The sequence below is a fragment of the Lutra lutra genome, chromosome 14 (assembly GCF_902655055.1).
Source record: "Lutra lutra chromosome 14, mLutLut1.2, whole genome shotgun sequence".
NCBI lineage: Eukaryota > Metazoa > Chordata > Mammalia > Carnivora > Mustelidae > Lutra > Lutra lutra.
In genome coordinates this window covers 72,408,244-72,427,248 of record NC_062291.1, presented here as the reverse complement: position 1 = coordinate 72,427,248, position 19,005 = coordinate 72,408,244, and the positions used below count along the sequence as shown (strand labels likewise).

At 38.6% G+C, this 19,005-nt stretch overlaps 1 protein-coding gene and 2 long non-coding RNA genes across 3 annotated transcripts in view; 2 read left to right on the top strand and 1 right to left on the bottom strand.

Moving 5' to 3' along the window:
* Positions 1-1,083: 1,083 nt before the first annotated feature.
* Positions 1,084-6,498, top strand: LOC125084311 (uncharacterized). Its single transcript, XR_007122595.1, has 3 exons — positions 1,084-1,281; positions 5,027-5,201; positions 5,857-6,498. It is a non-coding gene; the product is annotated as an uncharacterized LOC125084311 (long non-coding RNA).
* NHLRC2 (NHL repeat containing 2) overlaps positions 1,433-19,005 on the bottom strand; it is a 65,306-nt gene continuing 47,733 nt past the window's right edge. Inside the window, exons 6-11 of the mRNA XM_047701471.1 lie at positions 14,347-14,446; positions 11,623-11,854; positions 10,943-11,065; positions 9,451-9,660; positions 8,203-8,422; positions 1,433-5,186 (exon numbers count right to left, since the gene is read on the bottom strand). Of these exons, the coding sequence (XP_047557427.1) occupies positions 4,930-5,186; positions 8,203-8,422; positions 9,451-9,660; positions 10,943-11,065; positions 11,623-11,854; positions 14,347-14,446 (1,142 nt within the window). The 3' untranslated portion in view covers positions 1,433-4,929. The remainder of the gene's footprint in view (positions 5,187-8,202; positions 8,423-9,450; positions 9,661-10,942; positions 11,066-11,622; positions 11,855-14,346; positions 14,447-19,005) is intronic.
* LOC125084310 (uncharacterized) lies at positions 11,842-14,353 on the top strand. The gene is made up of 3 exons (XR_007122594.1): positions 11,842-12,192; positions 12,358-12,459; positions 14,085-14,353. It is a non-coding gene; the product is annotated as an uncharacterized LOC125084310 (long non-coding RNA).

The window sequence follows — 19,005 nt, the reverse complement described above, 5'->3', positions numbered from 1 at the left end:
TGGTTAGGGTATGAGACAACCCTGTGCTAAGAATTCAGTTATCCTTTATGACAAGGTCTTATAATTACCTTTTGAAGACCAATTAAAATAGCATTGTTGGAACTTTAAAACTGAAAAATCTACTTAATTCTTTAATACTTCCGCCTGCCAAGAAAAATTCTGGATAATATCCGAATTTAAGAAAGAACGGTACATAAAATCTTTTGGGAAACAGAAGTATACAGACTGTTTCAAGCCAGGAAGGATAAGCGTGTATAATGAAAAGTCCAACGAGCTAACAGTTTAATGGATTTGATTTAAATTTCAAAAATAATCATCGGGGCGCCTGGGTGGCTCAGTGGGTTAAAGCCTCTGCCTTCGGCTCAGGTCATGATCTCAGGGTCCTGGGATCGAGCCCCGCATCGGGCTCTCTGCTCAGCAGGGAGCCTGCTTTCTCCTCTCTCTCTCTCTCTGCCTGCCTCTCTGCCTACTTGTGATCTCTGTCTGTCAAATAAATAAAATAAATAAAATCTTCAAAAACAATCATCACTAGGACTTTCTGGATTCTTTGGATTGATTACTCTTTACTATATATAGCTATGAAAGATTTAGGTCTAAAAAAAACACCCACTTTTCAGAGGCAGTGTAGCACGGAGGGGGAGCAGACTCATCCGGCCCCGCCACTTCCTAAATGCATGATCTCCAATCTACCGAACTGCTCAGAACTTTGTTTCAGTTTCGTCATCGGGGAGATAAGGAAAAACCGTCTCTCTCTCAGAAGGCTGTTGTAAGGGTTAAATGAGTTGATGCATAAAAAAACACTTAGAAAAGTGCCAGGCACATAGTAAGCACTCAGTAAATTCAGCTGTTTGTACTACTTTATTTACATACTGCAGAGGCTGAAGAAAGCATGCACAGAAGTAATCTTAATTCTGCAGTTTTTCGCTCTCCATCTAGGAACAGAGGTAGGAGTTAGGAGGCCTGTTTTCAGAGAAAATGTACATCACTCACTATTCACCTTTTAGTCACTCCAAGCACCTGGGCAAACAACAGCGCGAGCCAAGGCTGGTCCGGCATCAGGCACCGCTCTGAGAACAGCCCGAGCCAAGGCTGGTCCGGCATCAGGCACTGCTCTGAGAACTTGAGTTCCATCGCCCGCGTTTTCACATCTGTAAAATGGATGTAACATCTCCTTGCCTGATTCATAGGTTACTTTGAAGGTCAAGTGAGGCAAAAATGCGGGAAGGCACTTTGAAGACTTTGTAAAGCACCATCAGAGCATGTTACAGGAATGGCTGTAGGGTGAGTATGTCCGGACCCTCTCAAACGAAGTTTATGACTCCTAGTTCTGGGTCTAGTTAAGAAACTTTTCATAAAACTGTAGGTTTGTTTCTAACTATAACATCATTTATAAAATCGTAATATATTTTATTACAAACAGTTTCTCTTCTTAAACCCCAGCTCTATGGAGATTATTAACATATCAAATAGTTGGTTGAGAAATATTTTCCTTTAGAAATTTCAGTTGCAAAGAAAATGTCAAGCTATGTGTTTATGCTCATAAATTAATATCATATTAACTAAGCGAAAAACTGGCAGTTCCATTAATTATTAAATGCTTTACGCACACTATTTCATTGAATCCTTACAGTGACCCCATAAAACAGGTAGAACAGCCCCATCGCATAGGGTTAGAATCCTAGAGCCTGCAAAGCACGTGCTCTCATCCACTCTACTACATTACACTATACAAGCACCAGAAGAAAAAGTCATGATCATTTCTCTTTTCATCAAATCACGTAATTAAGAGAACCAACAGAACGAAGGGCTCCAAACTCTGTTTTGATCCTTGGTAATAAAGATGACTTTAGAAAAGTCACATTAGCGCTTACAATTCAGTTCATTTTAAATCTTAAAAAAAAAATGCTTCCAGTTTTTTTTTTCTTTCTGGAAATAACACATTGTTCACTGCAAAAAGAATACAGACAAGTAGAATTAAAATATTCATAATTTCATTATTCAGGAGAACCACTGTTGACACAGTTCCTCTCCATGTATTTTTATGCAATTGTGAACTATGGAATCTATTTTTTGGTAATTGTTCTTAAACATGATGCCAAATGCAACGGACAGACTGAAGTCTTTTTAATTGGCAGATATGCTAAACAGTGAATTTTGTGTAGGCAGAAAATTATTTCTGATCTGTATTTTCAACATTTTCCTACATGGAAAATCAAGCAGAGAGTAAGTTATTTGGTGATACTAACTCAAAACTACATGGCCCAGGAGAGAAACTTAGATGGAAATTCTTGACTTGATCTTTGTTTTCTATGTATGTGTACACAGATACACATACACGACATATATTCGTCCACACATGCGAAACATTTCTGCTGGGTGAAGATCATAGCTTTCTGCAGGCCCAATGATACTAGGACTATAGTATCAGGATGGTCAAGGAGAAAACTGTTTTGTAGTCACTGAACTTTACTGAAGTTAGACTTATGGATGATTAAACTGTTAAGTTTTTCCTTGTGAATTGGTTAAATATTTGCTCGAGGCAGCATATGTAAGATAAACAAAATTCTTTTCAGGGACCATACTAATCCCGAGTATAGATTCAGAGAAAAAAAGTTCTACCACTTGTGAAATGGTATCATAAGGAGTAGTGGGAAAAATCATGACAAAGCAGCACGATAATTTAGGGCAAAGATTCTAGGTATGATGTCGAAGTGTGTGTGATGGCCCATTACTGATACTTTGATTAAGGTGACTTAAACGAAAACCTTACTCTTTCTAAACTATCACTGGCCAATAATTTATACAAGAAGAGAAGCAAAAGTTAAAAAAAATATGGAAGTCCTTATAGAAAACAGAAGGCAGACAGGGATCAAGTTTTTTAAAAATAAACTTTCTAGTGCTTCCTCTTATGTAAGAGGTTTATATTAGTCATAAGTTCTAGGAACCTATTTATACTGCTCTAGTAGGATTTACAGAAAATCATACTAAATCCATATAAATAATATTTTTAATGTAAGAAACGGTGCAGACTGGTGACTGGGTAAGAATAAGAATGTTCAATAAAACTATACTTTGAAAGAAAAGTATAGGCCTAATACTAACTGAAAACTATCTAGACAAAAGGAGTATTAAAAGATTCTGAGAAACATGTAATACAGAACTATATATGTGCTTGTGTATTATACTGAAAAATTAATTATCAGGTATTTCTGAATTAGGTTAAAACTGCATATACTTCTTTCTCAGGGAGTGAAGTATTCTCATCATATCCAACTGGAAGGAGAAGTATTATGTTTCAAATGAGATTAAAACATGACTTCGTCCTATTCTCTGTAAAAGAGAGTATTAATGTTAGACACTGCTTTATTACAGAATGTTTTTTCACGGAAAGAAAAGGTTTATGAGGTAATTATATATAATTTTAAACAAGATTCTTCTTAAGTGTATATTTCTACATCTCTTTAAAAGTAGCATTAGCAGGTTACAAATTGAACCCAAGTCAGGACTACACACTTCCTTACTTCAGAGGTTTAGGTAACCTGAGGGAATAAAGCTGATATGCTCAAAACTCTACTTCAAGAAGAAAAATGGGCAGGTGATACACTTCCAATCTGCTTTTGAAGCACGAAAGGCATATTATGCCATCTTGTCTACAGATATTTATTGGATAAATAAATACAGTTTACCTGACGTTTTAAAAATCCTATAAGCTGATTAAATCACGAACATACTGAATCAATTACAGTAAAACAAAGAATAGGCTTTTAAATAGCTATAAATGGAAATGATGATAATAAAAACACGTTCAGTATCTTCTAGTGACAATTTCTTTTTGGATTAAAAATAACCCCAGTGTCATTAAATGCCCTCTATGTTTCAGCCCTAATATTTTAAAAAGAGTAATAAATATATATACATATTAATAGCATGAAAGTGCTTCACACTAGAATTTTCTTCGAAGGCTTAAAACTGATTTTTAAAAACATCACAATAAATGATAATTTAAGTTCTGAATATAGGAACCAAAAAACACAAACCCCAACCAATCTGCATATTTTAATGCTTACAACATATATACTCATTTACTCAGATGCAGCTGTCCCAATTTATTCTTTATCATAAACAGTATCACAGACAGTAATATGTCCCCAAGTCCCTCTCTCCATGGAAGACGTGGTATCTCTGGGGACCCATTCATCACCAGTAAAACTGTATTCCTTCAGAAAAAGTTAAAGGAGTCTGTATATCCTTTGACATACTTTTTCCGAATAGAGTTATAAGGCATTAATAATGGTATGTTAAAATAGCAAATAATTTATAATAAAAATAGAAACTCTCTTTTAAATCACTTTCAACCAAGAGAATCACAGAAGAGGACAAAGAACATATTTACCACCCAGATACTCTTTAAGTTTCTACTGTGATGTAAAGACTTTTTTTTGGCTTAAAATAGACCTTAGACTTTGAATAGCAAGTGTCTTGATACCAACATGTGGACCGGATCCTAGGTTCTGTTTAAAGTTATTGTGAAATTTATATATTCAAATGTGCTCTTCGCTAGTAAAGGTAGAAAAAGTTAGTTAAAATATTTGGTTTCATTATTATTACCAGTATTCACTGCAAATCAGCTTCATGGTAATATTCGAGACTACAGTGTGGATGAAAGTTCTGTGCCAAATAGCAGCAGAGATGACTAAATCATGGTTCAAATGATGGTCAGTGATTTAGCTGGTACACAGCCAGAATGAAGGAATTTGTTTATAAGAGATAAGTAAGTATGGAGCATAGCTTTATTTTAATATCAGTTGCTAGAACTGAGCAGTGGGTTTCTTGGTATCCAGAGGCAGAAATAAAGCTGCTTTTCCTAAGTTAGAGCGATGACAAGGACAGAGGACAGCGGCCATGGTGGCCGTGTAGCTAACTGGCTTGTTAAAATCCATACCTGAGCTCTACTGGAGCGATGCCCCCTTGCTGTGCACTGCTTATTTGTAAAGGCTGACTGAACAAAATTCCCTTCATCATACAGGCATTGCTGTCTGCACTACAGTAATATAGGAACACTCGGATAGATATCACTGCTTCCAGTGATAAGCAATCTCCAGGAATCTGCAGTGAGATCGCTGGTTGACTGGAAATGCTCTCTATTTCTCCAGAGGGTATCTGTCCTTGAAGAAGCCACTCATTGCCTAGAAAATAAAAAGGTAAATTACTAACTGCATAAGAAGACAAGGTAATTCGACAAAGCTTATGAAGACTCAATTCATTCAACCAACAGATATTTAACGAAAGCCTCTAAGTGCCAGGCATTATGCTCTGTGTGAAGGACATAGATGGGATATACTGACCACCCAGGAGAAGTTTTCAGGCTAATAATCTTAATATCAAATTACTAAAATTCTTCCTTTAAACACTGTAAATTACAAATTTCTACTGGAACCAATCTGAATAATGCAAATATGCCTATAGATCCTTAATCCTTGAAATTAAAAAATGAAAACTACTAAGTTCTATAAGGCCATTTTTATCAGATAAAGTGTTTAGGAAGAGCCTATGACAACTACAAAATAACCTAGGGTATACCAATGTATGTACAACTCAGCGGTGAATTTCAAAGTCAAGATCATGATGAATTATTAAATATCCAAAGGTAAAAACCAAGAAATACATTTTTAGAAACAAGTAACACTGTATATATTATTCAGATGGGCTCAATAATGTAAACACAAGATTCTACCTCATTTTAATACCTAACTCTTCTTAGATTTAAATACATAGATTATAACACAGGTCTAGTAAACCACTAAAAATCTTCAAGCTTCTAGTATCAGAATTTTAAACATGTCTTTATTCATGCAGTGCCTCTCAGAAAGGATGTCTGTGTCATATTGAGGAAGGGCATGTTTACATGGACTTTCGGCTCAAAGAGGGGTTAGAAATCAAGAGCCCGCATCTGGAAAACACAGGACATGCTTTCCTGCCATCTTAAAGAGAAGACGCAGAGCACAGTCTCATGACTTCTCAATGACTTGGGTCATTAGTACAAAAACTGGACCGCCTATTGAGTGGTAATGAAATTCTACATCTACTTTTTAGCTTTTTTCTTTCTTTTCACCTCAGGATGGGCCAACAGACTCAGAGCACCTGCTTCTATTAGGTCTCTCCATCTCCCTTCCAGTACTGCTTCTAGTTCTCTCTTGGTTGAAAAATCAAATTTAAGAAAAATATGTCAGGTTGGGGAAGGAGAAAGGAAAAGGTGAAAATCTAAAGAGTTAATAAGTGAAGAGCTTTTAAACCATTATTTAAAAATTCTCTTTAAAATTTGTTGGCCTTCTTTGCTTACTTGGGAGAATATGTTTTATTTCATGGTTGGCTTTGCTAATAGCAGAATAGTGGGGAACTTTTTATATTTTAAATCAAAACAGGAAAACAACTGTGCTATTTTAATGTCCAATTCTAGAAATAAACACAAAGTCTTTTTAGATATTTTTCAGATATATCACATGTATATATTTGTGAAGTTGTATTATGTCAGTGGTGCTTTTAGAAATGTCTTTTCTGGAGGGGGGAGCTTAAAATCTTCACATGTGCTGACACCTTTAAGATTATATAGACCAAAATTTAGTTAAAAATAAAGAGATGTTTTAAGTTCTCTAAATAACTGGCCAAGAAGAAAAACCTTCCTTTAATCACAGATGTACAAATGTACCCTATAAAATAATTTTCAAAAACCTTAAATTATTAGGACTCTTGTCTGAAAGCTTATTTGCCCATGTACAATGAAAATGGAACCACTATTTTAGACTAGGGATAAAATAGGAATTTTCTCTACAGACTACTTCACCTTAATCTACCTGTATTTTGTATTCCAGTGGCTCATTATTAATCTGTGTGTTGGACCAAATAGACTTGAACAGGTTCATCTGCCAATATTGTATTTTAAAAATCAACCCACTGCTCTCTAGTTACACTCGGAGAGGGAAATAACCGTGATCCCAATCGGCTCAAGTGCTTGCCGACTAACAGACACAGCACGACAGTTAAGCCAATGGTTGAGGACTGAGGAATGGCCCGGGTTTGAGGACTCCCCTGTCCCTGTCCATGGAGCTGGCTCTGAACCTCTCCCTCCTTCTCACCTGCAGAGCTCAGCCCTCTGTCCCTCGTGGTGGGCGGGGTGGTTCCCACGGCTCAGTCAGGCACCCCAGAGCCGGCCTTCCCACTCTGACCCAGCAGTTCCTCCTGGCTACACCACCAAGATCTGTTCTCGGTGTGGATGCCCAGCGGGTAGCTGCATGACCGCAGCTGCGGCCCTGAGAAAGTGGCAAGGTAGGAAGGCACAGAGCCTGGGACTGGGAAGGCACAAGAGAAGTGTGTGAGAGGGTAGGAGGGGGGAGGCGGGAGGAAATGGAAGACTGAGAACATGTGAAAGAGCGTGGGAGACCAGGCCAGAGGAAGGTCATTAGAGACAAGAAGTCAGCCCTTAGTTCTGACTGCTAGTAGTTTACAGTAGTTGTCCACTCTATTAGAGGGGCTGGGGAGCACTGCCAGCAGGCCAGCGGCAGGCTGAGTCCTTAAACAATTGGGATCACACAGTGATTCAAATACACATTCAAATCTTTACACAATTTATAGTCACTGAATACTTTGAGAATAGACTCAAACAGGATGTGCTCTTAGCTTAAATGACTACAAAGTAGTGAGTAAGGACAAAGGCTCTGCCTGCATTCCGATCACAGTGATTCATCCGTATTCAATTACATGCCCTTCAACAATGTTTTAGTCGACTTGGATGGCATACTTTTAAGACATGGTCTGGGCATCCGTTTTCTTATAGCAAGCAAGTAATGGGGCTCGAGTTCTACCTCTGGCATCTCTAAAGAAGAAAATGTAGCTTCAGGCTTAACTGGTAAATCAAGTCCTTTTGAAATGAAGTAAGCACCAGCTAAAAGTGCTGAAGCACTGGACAGACGCAGCCATGGGAGAGTAAAAGGGAACAGTAAAACCACCAAAAAGCTGAATCGGAAAAAGCCGAAATCAAGTTACTTCAGTTAAAAGAGAGTATTTTAAAAAAATATCCTACTCAAAGGGAAAATCAACTTCCTTCTTTAGAATGGAGTCCGACCGAGATTTAGATCACTACACCACTGGGAGGTAGACTGGAAAGTACAATTTGATACTGGAATGTCTGCAGGATTCATCTCGTACCTTCAGCGGCTAAAAACCAGCAACTGGGCACTCCCTCCGTCAGCTTCGTTCCTGATGGGAGCTCTAATCTTAGCTTGAACTGCAGGGTCTGGCCTGGAGACGCAGCCACTGGAGAAAGTCTAATGTTTGGAGCAGATTTAGGTAGTTTGGGTAATGTTTTCTGTTTCTCTACTAGGAACGGGCCATCTACCACAGCGTTGTCAGGTCTGAAGACTGGGAGCTAGGAAGTAAGAAGATCTGTTACTTCAAGCACAAGTACATTATAGTAATCGTAAAGAGCTTATTTTTGAACCACAGTTGAAAAATGAGATTCTGTGTCAATGAAACTTAACTCCCATTCTAGTCTGAATTAGAAGAGTGCTTGTTTAGACATCCTCATGGTTATTTTATAGGTTCAGAAATGTATTTCATCCTGGCTATAAGATTACCAATACTAATGAGACAGAGCTAAATTCATTGTCCAGTATGTTTATAGGTGGTAGGAAATTAAAGTAAAAGTTTATCATTTAAACGCAGTGGATATAATTCCACTTATAACTTTTCACTGCTGATTATAAGATGATCTATGTCAGGAGAAAACAACACATATTATGATGGCATAATATTTTGTATTATGTACTGTATTCTGTATTTTTATTTTAAAATATATTTTGGGAATTCCTAGAATTTTAGGAAAAAAGCTCTCCCTCCCCCAGCCAACTATGATATATCAAGAGGTAGCTTAAAATTTTTTGGAGACTATATCCTAATCTTTAAAAATTGACTAGAACTCCATTTAATAAGTTTTTTTTCCGATCTTATTTTCAATGTGTTGAGAAGTGTGGCTCCTACAGTTTCCTTTGGGAAGTTATCTGGTAAGAGATTAATGTGTGATCTTTGTTTCCTATGGTGAATCCAAGAATCCTTAAACACACACACACACAGAACACCTGGACAACCCAACCCATGTAGTGTGTATGTTCTGTGGTTCAGTGTGTATATGTCTATACATTTTTTTAAAGACATTTAAACATAGATGAAAGTTCCAATTCTCTCCAATTTCTAGTATCTTAAACACTCTTGTCACAAGTGGAATTTTTATCTTACCAAGAACAGAGCATCCTGGAAGGAGGCATTCACTCACTACTCTACCTACATTTTCACGTCTAACCTAGAGATGGTCTGACCAAAAGTGCCTCCTTCTGTGCTGTGAGGACTTTAGTGTCACTCTTAAAATGATACTCTTTAACTTATACTTTGATTGCTTACCACAGAAATCGTTTTTGTTTCTAAATCCATCACTTTAATTTGATGATTATTGGTGTCTGCTACATATAATAACTGGTCATTCTCTCCAATACACAAGCCTCCTGGTTCATTAAAAGTTGACTCGGTAAAGGTCGAAGTGGTAACATTACTAGCTTCTCCAGTTCCTGCTAATGTTGAGCAGTTTTTTGTTTTTGGATCCACAACTTTAATCTAAAAAGAAAGAACAATGCAGTATATATCCGAAGGTCATTTCACGTTCATAGTATAGAAAAGTGCCCTGAAAAGCAAATCAGAGAGTTCGACTGCTATTAGCATTGTTACTAAATCTCAGAAAAAGAATAGGCATTTCCAGGGCACTTGAGTGGCTCAGTCAGTTAAGTGTCTGGCTTTTTTTTTTTTTTTTTTTTTAAGATTTTATTTATTTATTTGACAGGCAGAGATCACAAGTAGGCAGAGAGCCAGGCAGGCAGAGAGGAGGAAGCAGGCTCCCTGCTGAGCAGAGAGCCTGATGCCCCAAGTGTCTGGCTCTTGATTTCTGCTCAGGTCCTGCTCAGGGCTGTGAGACTGAGCCCTGCCTCAGGCTCTGTGCCCAGCAGGGAGTCTGCCTGAGATTTTCTGCCTCTCCCTCTCCCTTGTTCCTCCCGACACTCATGCAGGTACTGTCTCTCAAATAAATAAATCAATCTTAAAAGAAAAAATAGGCATTTCCCTATTTTCTTAAAAAGTCAAATATTCAAATTACAGACTCAGGGGAAATACTCCATTCTGAGAGCTAAAAACTCTGTAAAACACCCAGTTACATCTTATCTTTCAGCAGCAATCTTTGATGAAATTATTTCTGGAATCAAATTTTTAAATATGTTATGCTTTTTCCTCACAATGAGACGCAGTTGAACAGACTTTCTTCTTTCTCATGAACATCTAACACGGGTTGAGAATTGGCCACTTATGTTAAACCTAATGATTTCCAATTGTGCCTCAATTATGTTAACTTATGGTGTCATCACAAGGTATTAACATTTTCCACTCATTTTTATAGAAAAGAAAAATGCAATAAAAATGGCAACAGTTGAATAATTCGTGCAACAGAGACAAAAATGGAAATGCTGCTGAAAATGGAATTATTTGCTAGCAGGCACTGCAACTATGCAACAGCTCAAAAACGTTCCTTTGTTAGTTGACATATTAATTTCCCTGCCACCTGGTGCCTTCTTATTTACCCTGTTACTAGGCAGCTTTGATGGATCGCAATTCACGATTTTTTGCTGTAGTCATGGGGGATTTATTTAGTCCCTTCCCCAGCTCCGAGTGCCATCATATCCTCTTTGCAAAGAAAGGACTAAGAAAAGAACAGCAAAGGCTTGTACATAGTTGTCAAAGACTGTTACTCCTCTCTATTTTAAAGTGGCAGTTGGAGGAGGCTCACAAAGCTTTCAGCTTTTAAATGCCACAGATGAAAAGCAGGATATTCTAGAATTCTGTTGAGACTCACCTTGTGATTATAAGAGTCTGCCACGTAAAGTAAATTCCTTTTCTTGTCCCAAGTTACTCCAAGTGGGTGCTGAAGCTTGGCATTGACTCCTACTCCATCAACATCACCAAAAGCAAATAAATTCTTTTTTTTTTTTTTTTTAAAGAAAAAACATCACGCATTAAAATTTTTATAGTGCTACCGCACAGGGTATAAAAAAAACTATATATTCTACTTAAAGGGGAAATGGGTCTGATTTCATATAAATCGGCCTGGGTATTCAATTTAGACCCCCAAAAATGACAGAATTTTGAACCTGTGTTAATTGTGGCACTTGGTAGTTTTATTCACAGTAATCACACATCTGGTCAGGAACCAGTCAAGTCTACTAATCTGCTGCTCTTTCCACCCTCCTACCAAGTATCTAATTTACATTTTCCTCTTCCCTCGTGATCAGTATTTATCCTTCCATTCTTCCTGAAGCCTTGACATTTGTGTAATCAAATTAGAGTCAATTGACCTTTCTAGATGGTTTTGTTACTTGTGTTTCTTTATATTCACAATTCCTTTGGCCTGACTTCCACTTTAATTTATGGACAGGCCAAGAACTAATTCTGAAATTTATTAAATCTTCACTATTTGAAACACACAAGCGTGCTAAGATCTGGGTGTAGCATGAGAAAATGACCTTCACACATTACCATGGGATCTCTTTCTCCTCCCACGAGGTGCTTCACTGCTCCGTCCTTCAGCGAGACGGTTCGCACTGTGCTGCTCTCACTGTCTGCGACAAACAGGCAGCTCCAGGGATCTTCCGGGGCCACAGAAAGACCTGAAGGCTGGGCGAAGCCCGCCTTGTGAGGATATGCGTTATTTCGGTTCTCTTCATTTCCGCTTCCAGCAAACCGAAGGCAGGTTCCTTTTTTCAGCTCACTAAAAAAAGCCAAGTTCATAGGTGGAATTGACATCGTTATTTTGTGTCTAATTTAGTAATCAAATGAATTTAAGTGATGAAACTGGTGGAGATAAGCATTGTTAAAAAAAAAACAGACATGTGATCTTAGCCTTAAGATCTAAGCCTTAAGTGTGCAAGTCAGCTTTTTCTAAAGTTTTTCTAAATCATTAATGTACTTTTTTTTTTTTTTGACATACACAAAATTGAAACTATTCTCAATGGCCAGAGAGGAAATCCCTGACAAGAATGATCATATTGTTGACTGGATAGTGTGTGTGTGTGTGTGTGTGTGTTTTCTACAAATGTCCAGAGACAGGTATATCTGGATCCCACCTCAACTTCTTAAAGGACGATTATGCTGCTTTAATCAACTGTAAAATCAACTTTTTATATATAATAGGGAAACTTCTACTTAAAGGACTTTGCAATGATTCTTTTTCTAAGAGAAAGTTTTACACTTTGTCTTCCAGGTTTATACTAGAGGAAATAGAAGGAAGACATGGTGGTGTGCTGTGTTGAGGGAGGGGAAGCAGCTGACTCAGGATGCAAAATAATGAGACAACATGTACATCATCATCTCCAGGTATGGCCCAGCAAGCCTAAGTCTAGGATGACCACCAATCACTTATTCATTGATGTGTTCCCCATGCTAAATTAGGTAGAGAACAGGGGATAGAGGCAAAGGGACACAGACTATATAAGAGTCAGCCACTTATTCAACAAACTTATTTAAAAATGTAGTCAGGGAAATATATGTGATAGCTAATATGCCAAACAAATAAGAGGTAATTAATATGAACCTTAATTTCAAATAGGAGTTTCTTTAATTAAATAAAAGAAAGAGTGGGGAGAAAAAGTAACTTCTAAAATGTTAGCAATCTTTACCACTGGAAGATCAGTAATACAGATCAGTCATCCTTAAAACTATGATACACGTCCATGAGATCCGACTGGACATTTTCCTATTATGAACAAGAGTGAGAACTCTACTTATTTGGAAATTTAGCCCACTCTTGACCATATGGGTCGAAAATAGCCATCAATTAGAACAGTACATTCTGGCCATCTCAGTTACTGTTTATAATTATGCCTCATGTTAACGTTTCTGGTCACTGTACTGTCAGGCTATCATCTCTTGCCTGGAGATAACCATAGTCCCCTCACTGCTATCTCTGTCTCTAGTTTTGTCCCAGGCCAAATGCTGCCAGTGTTCTTTGAAAAGCACAGATCTAATCACTTCACTAGCTAGCTCAAAACTTTCCATAAAGGCACGCAGAATAATGTTCACATTTCTTCAAAGGACACATAAGGCGCTTCATGATCTGGCTTTTACTCACAAAACTAGTGTCATTTCTTGCCAGGAAAACCTCCACTCTCCTAAGTCCCTACTCCTCTATCCAGTTTTAATTTAGCTTCTTTCAGGAAGCCCTCCTTGATACCTCATATTTTACTGATATTGGGTTCCTCCTATTTACGTGAGGGACAATTTTACTTTAAGGGACAGCTGAGTAGGAGGAAATGGTTCTGGAAACCAGTAAATGCAACCAGAAACAGCACTAGGGAGAGAAGGAAAACGAGGGAAGGAGGAGGAGAGACGGGGAGAGAAGGAACTTATCAGTGTAGTAATGTAACTACGTAGGGAAGGTAATGAGGTCATAGAGAAGAATATGGTCAGTTCTACCTGGAACGTGCGGGAGAAGAGACAAGGCTCTACAGAAGGGGTATAAGAAACTGTGCTGATGCGCTACTTTTTCATTTTTATGTCCCCAACAGTGGTGGTGAAACTCCTACATTTACTGTATAAACCAGGCACTAGGCTGAGCTCTTCATACATATTGCTCGTTTTCAAAACATGCCTATGAAATAGATCCAAGAGACCGAAGCACAGAAATTAAACCGGCTCTCCTAAGCTCCCACAGACAGTGAGTGGCAGAGCCACGATTCAGTCTTAGGCAGGACCACAAAACCTGAGCCACTAAGCACTCTGCCAAGTAGTGTTCAAACGTCCGCGTTCCTGAGCAGGGGTATGGGAGCTGCATGTTAGGAGATGAGGGGCCACCAAACACTTCTCTGGAGGCTCGACAGGACTGATCTTCCCCGTTCCTGGAAGTCAGCAATGGTGGCCACAAGACCTACTTAGGCTGAAGAAATTTAAGTAAAGCTGATGTGTGTCACTTCTGAGCAACTCACCACCCCTCTCTCTGCCAGGATTACCGGCAAAGGTCCAGATGGTGGCTGCTTCATCAGCCTGGTCAACAGCCCGGCAGAGGAGTGCTCCCCACCGAACCTACGTGAGCAAGCAAGAAACCAACCTTATCTCACGCTCCTGAGAATCCGGGTTGTCTGTTACGGTGCCAGAGCCCAGCGCATCCCAACTAGCACAGAGGTGCTGCGTGCGAGAAGAGAAACCTGAGGAGAGGGGATTCTGTGAACTCATGCAGTTCGCCCAAAGAGAGAGACGGTCACTTACTTTTTCTTCGGTAGTCTGCCACAGTCCAGCAGCAGTGCCCATATCTGATGAGTCCCTGCCATGGCTATCCACAGAATATCATCTCTTTGGACCTCCGAACCTTTATAAAAATAAACAGGAATTAATATCTCAGTAATACAAATACCCACATCTTTCAGAAATTTAAAGATGACAGCAGTATGTTTATAAATCATCTGAAGAAGAAAAAAGTATTTACAGTTTTACAGTAAGTATTTACAACAAAAGTTACTTTTGAAATTTTTCCATTTTCCTTGTGAAAGTTTTCTTTAGATTTATAAATTTACCTGTAAATTCACAGAAATCCAAAGTATTCTTAAATAGCAGGAAGTCCCTCTGCATCTCTGGGCACAATGTTTTTAAATATCTGATTTCTTATTTGATAAAATAGGTTGACATATACTCTCCAAAGAAACTCTGCCAGTCAAACACCTAGCCTAACCACTGAAATCATATGCTTTAATAACAGGTTCTTTGAATAATTTCTCATGAAAAAAACCCTATCTTTTAATAGTGTAAGAAATAGGTATTTCCACTGGGGGTGTCTAGCTGGCTCAGTCAGTAGAACATGCGACTCTTGGTTTCAAGGTCATGAGTTCGAGCCCCACATTGGGCAAAAGTAAAATAAAGGGGTGCCTGGGTAGCTCAGTTGGTTAAGCATCTGCCTTCGGTTCAGATCATGATCCTAGGGTCCTGGATCCATGATCCAGTCCCACATTGGGTTCCATGCTCAGTGGAACTTCTCCTCTGCCTGCTGCTCCCCTTGCTTGTGTGTTTAGTCTGTCTCTGACAAATAAATAAAATCTTCAAAAATATGTATTTTTTAAAAAAATATATTTCCACCACAGGATTGGCTAGACTTTGAAACACATCACATTTCCTATTCGAAAATCCATTATTTAAATGGTTTTAAGGCTTTTTCCAAAAACTATAGTTGACATGCAAAAAAGCTAAAACTATATTACAATATAGACTATACAATATATTATAATTGTTTACGCAAACTTGTAATTTTCTACTTTCTTAGACCGTTACAACTTATTACAATGTGACAAGGCTCTATTTTTCAAATTAATACTACTGTTAAAATATTTAATTTAGGAGTGCCTGGCTGGCTCAGTCAGTGGAGCATGTGACTCTTGATCTTAGTTGTGAGTTGGGGGGTGTGGGGCCTAAAAAATGTATCTATTTCAAAGTGTATCCTGAGATGACTTTTACATGTAGTAGAGAATTTTAAAAATAATTTGGTCAGATATTCCTTTTGCTAAAAGAAATATCTTGGTAAGGCAATTTTATTTGTTATTTTAACTTCAAGTAGTGTGTGTCCAGAAGGAACCTGTTTTCCTTCACTTGTATTACCTTCAAGTGTCTTTCAATTTAACGACAACAAAAATAGTATTGATGGTTCTCAATAAATTGTGGTGGCTATGTGCCAAGCACTTCATAGAAATTATCACTTACATTTTCTCAAATGCCCCAAGGGACAGGTAGTGTTATTAGGCCCTTTTTACAGATAAAGGAACTGAGGCCTTAGAGAGGTGAGGGAACTTGCCAGGATCCCAGCGCCAGTAAATGAACAAGAATCTGACACCAGGCAGTGCAACAGAAAAATCGGGATCACATGTTGCCTCTTTTTCTGTGTTCTTAATTGCTATCCTATGAAATCTAAAGGAAAGTATTTCAATTTAATTTTTCATAGTCAAATATTTTTATGAAAAAAATTATATTAAAAGTGACAAGGGCATCCATTTATTCTGGGGACTCGGTCTCTGCTTAATCATCTTCAGAGTAGATCAAAGCTTTTCCCAAGTATTTTATTTTGCTCCTGCCATGTGAGGACAAGGTACAAAGGTGACCATCCATAAGCCAGAAGGGAGCTCTCTCCAGAAACCAGTCATGCTGGCCTCCTGACCTTGGACTTCTAGCCTTCAAAACTGTGAGAAAATAAATTTCTGTTGTTTAAGCCACCCCAACTGTGGTATTTTGTTATGGCAGCCTGAGGTGACTAAGACATTCCCCCTGAGAACAGAAATGAGACAAGGATATCTGCTAATCACCATTTTTACTGAGCATCATTTGAGGCCCCAATTTGTGCAACAAGAAGCAAAAAGCATAAAGATTAGAGATAAAGCTGCAATTATTAGAAGATGACCTGCTTTGAAAGCCTCTACCTTGCCCAAGGAGAGCTGTGTTGGTATATAGCTGAGTGAAACACCAAACCAGTTCTCCAAACAGACCAGCCTAGTTCAACCAGGGTCTATTATATGAAGGCCAAATTTCATAGTAGTAAAGTGCGAACAGTTTGTTTGGTTTTGCTCTCTGTGTACTTATTCCCTTTAGAAGCCTCACGAATGAGAAAAAGTAGAGAAGCAAAGGCTGTGTCAGATCATGATTTCAGTGTCTTGGGATTTCCCATGACAACTGATGGTGATGATGATGATGACAGTGGGAAGGAGGGGGGATGGTGACCATCCAGAACATTTCCTATATTTAAGGCACTGAGCTAAGGAATAAGCACCTTACGGGGATTACTTCCTTTAATGACTTTAGTAAGTCTTAATCTTATCATCTCCATTTTACAAAGCAGCTGAAATTGAAAAGGGTTAAATAAATTATTGAAATTCACATAGCTAAACCCGGAATAATAATCTATTAGTGAGTCTGACTCCAGATGATTCGTGTTCTGATCAGAATGCAGGAAATACAGAAGTGAGCCTGGGCTCTTCTGGCCAAGTCCTTGCTTGGTCCATTGACTTCTCCCTCCCTCCTGCCTCTGCCCCATGGACTTAGCTCAGGCTTCAAGTACACAAAAGCATTTTCTGTGTGATCGGAAGCAGAGATCTGATTAAATGTAATCATGCCTGTCTATTCTAGGATGTGTGCCTAGGTTCACTCCTGTCCTTCCCTCCCAGTAGCCTGTGGCATAAGCCTATGGCCGAATAATCTCTTACCAGGATTTTTTCCCAATCCCTTGCCTTTCCATTTTTGGTTTGTTTCAGCTTATCGGCAGCTCTCTGTGACTCACAAGATGAAACTCTATGTTATAGCAAATACTTCTGCAGTACTTTCTATGGGGCCAGGCTCTATTCTAAGTGCTCCATGTATATTAGCCCTCATAATTCTTGTAATAAAGCTTCTGAGCTAGATACTATTAATATCTTTAATTTAGATGAGGAAATTGGGGCATAAAGAGACTAGGTAACTTGTCCAAAAATCACATAACTACTAAGATGTAAAACTAATTAAAACCCAAGTGGTCTGGCTCCAGTCCATGCAATACTGCCTCTGAGGAAGTTTTTACCCAGCCTGATCATTCCCCCGAGGGCTGAAGGATTTGTTCTTGCAGATAAAATGTGAGTTGAAAGAAAAAGAAAGAAAGAAAGAAAGAAAGGAATGAAGGAAGGAAGAAAGAGGTCTGGCATTTATAAGGCTTATCAAACCAACCAGAATCGTATTAATAATGTATATTCAATTATATGTTCACCCTGGAGTCTGAAATGCGAAGCACACAGTTGTACTATCACATATGGGTATTAGTTTTGTTCCTTCTAACAAGAATGTGACAATCATAAACATCTCAATTTTAAATTAAGAGTACACTTAGTATTATTGATTTTCAACAGTCACTTAAAAATAAAAGAGACTATGCCAAAAGCTGAGAAAGGTTTAGCAAGTATTTCAAAAGACAAAAATCTTTCATTAGTAAGGATTAGTGAAATAATTTTTGAAGACAGGAATAAAACCAGCAAATGAAATACGAAAATAAAAGCAAATTACCTGCCAATGAGCTTTTAAAAATTCAGCGTTCTATTAAGCAGCTATGATCAAAAATAGATCCCAATCATTAGAACCCTCTAAATAGCAACTGGGAAATTGTCCATTTGTGTAATTTTTTTTCTACACAGTCTCTAAACCTCCTAGGAAGCAAAACCTCAGGCCATTAGGAGAAAGAAGTAAAGCCTAACACCCCCTTGCACAGGAAAACACGAATCATAGCTGTAGAAGGGTAGGAAAACAAAAAACAAAAAACCTTTCTACCTCTCTCTGGGGGAGGAACAGAGAACCACCTTTGGCCAAAGACCCCATACTGACACCATACAGGTTTTCCACTGCTGAGGGAGCAGCAGAAAATTCCTCAGAACCACTCAGAGTTTAGTTGCCAGAGATAGAAAGAACAGAAACAGTAAGGAGGCCCAGGCACACAGAGTCTCCCAGAGACTGAGGCTGACCAGAAGAACAGAACACCTCCTTAGCCCCACTGCAGCCTAGTACAGAATACCAAACAGCAGCTATCTGGCTCGTGAGGAGCTGCGAGAGCGCAAGGAGACGACCACCCTGGGGCTCGGCTGTGCAGGATGACTGAACACTGCTCGGTACTGACACTGAGAAAAACCCTCCGGCATGTAGGCCCCTGTGTTAAGGTAACAGCAGCCCAGTGACAAAGCGATGTGAAAGCTGTGATAAACTGACAGTAAGCACAGCAATAAAACCCCAAGTCAGCCTAGGTTCTGTTTAATTGACTCAACCTCCCTTATAATGGCATAAATACACTGATCTCATCAGCCTCTACAATTCTATTCAAAATTACTGGAGTATAACAAAAAAATGAGAAGACACACATAAAAGAAAAGCAGAACAAAA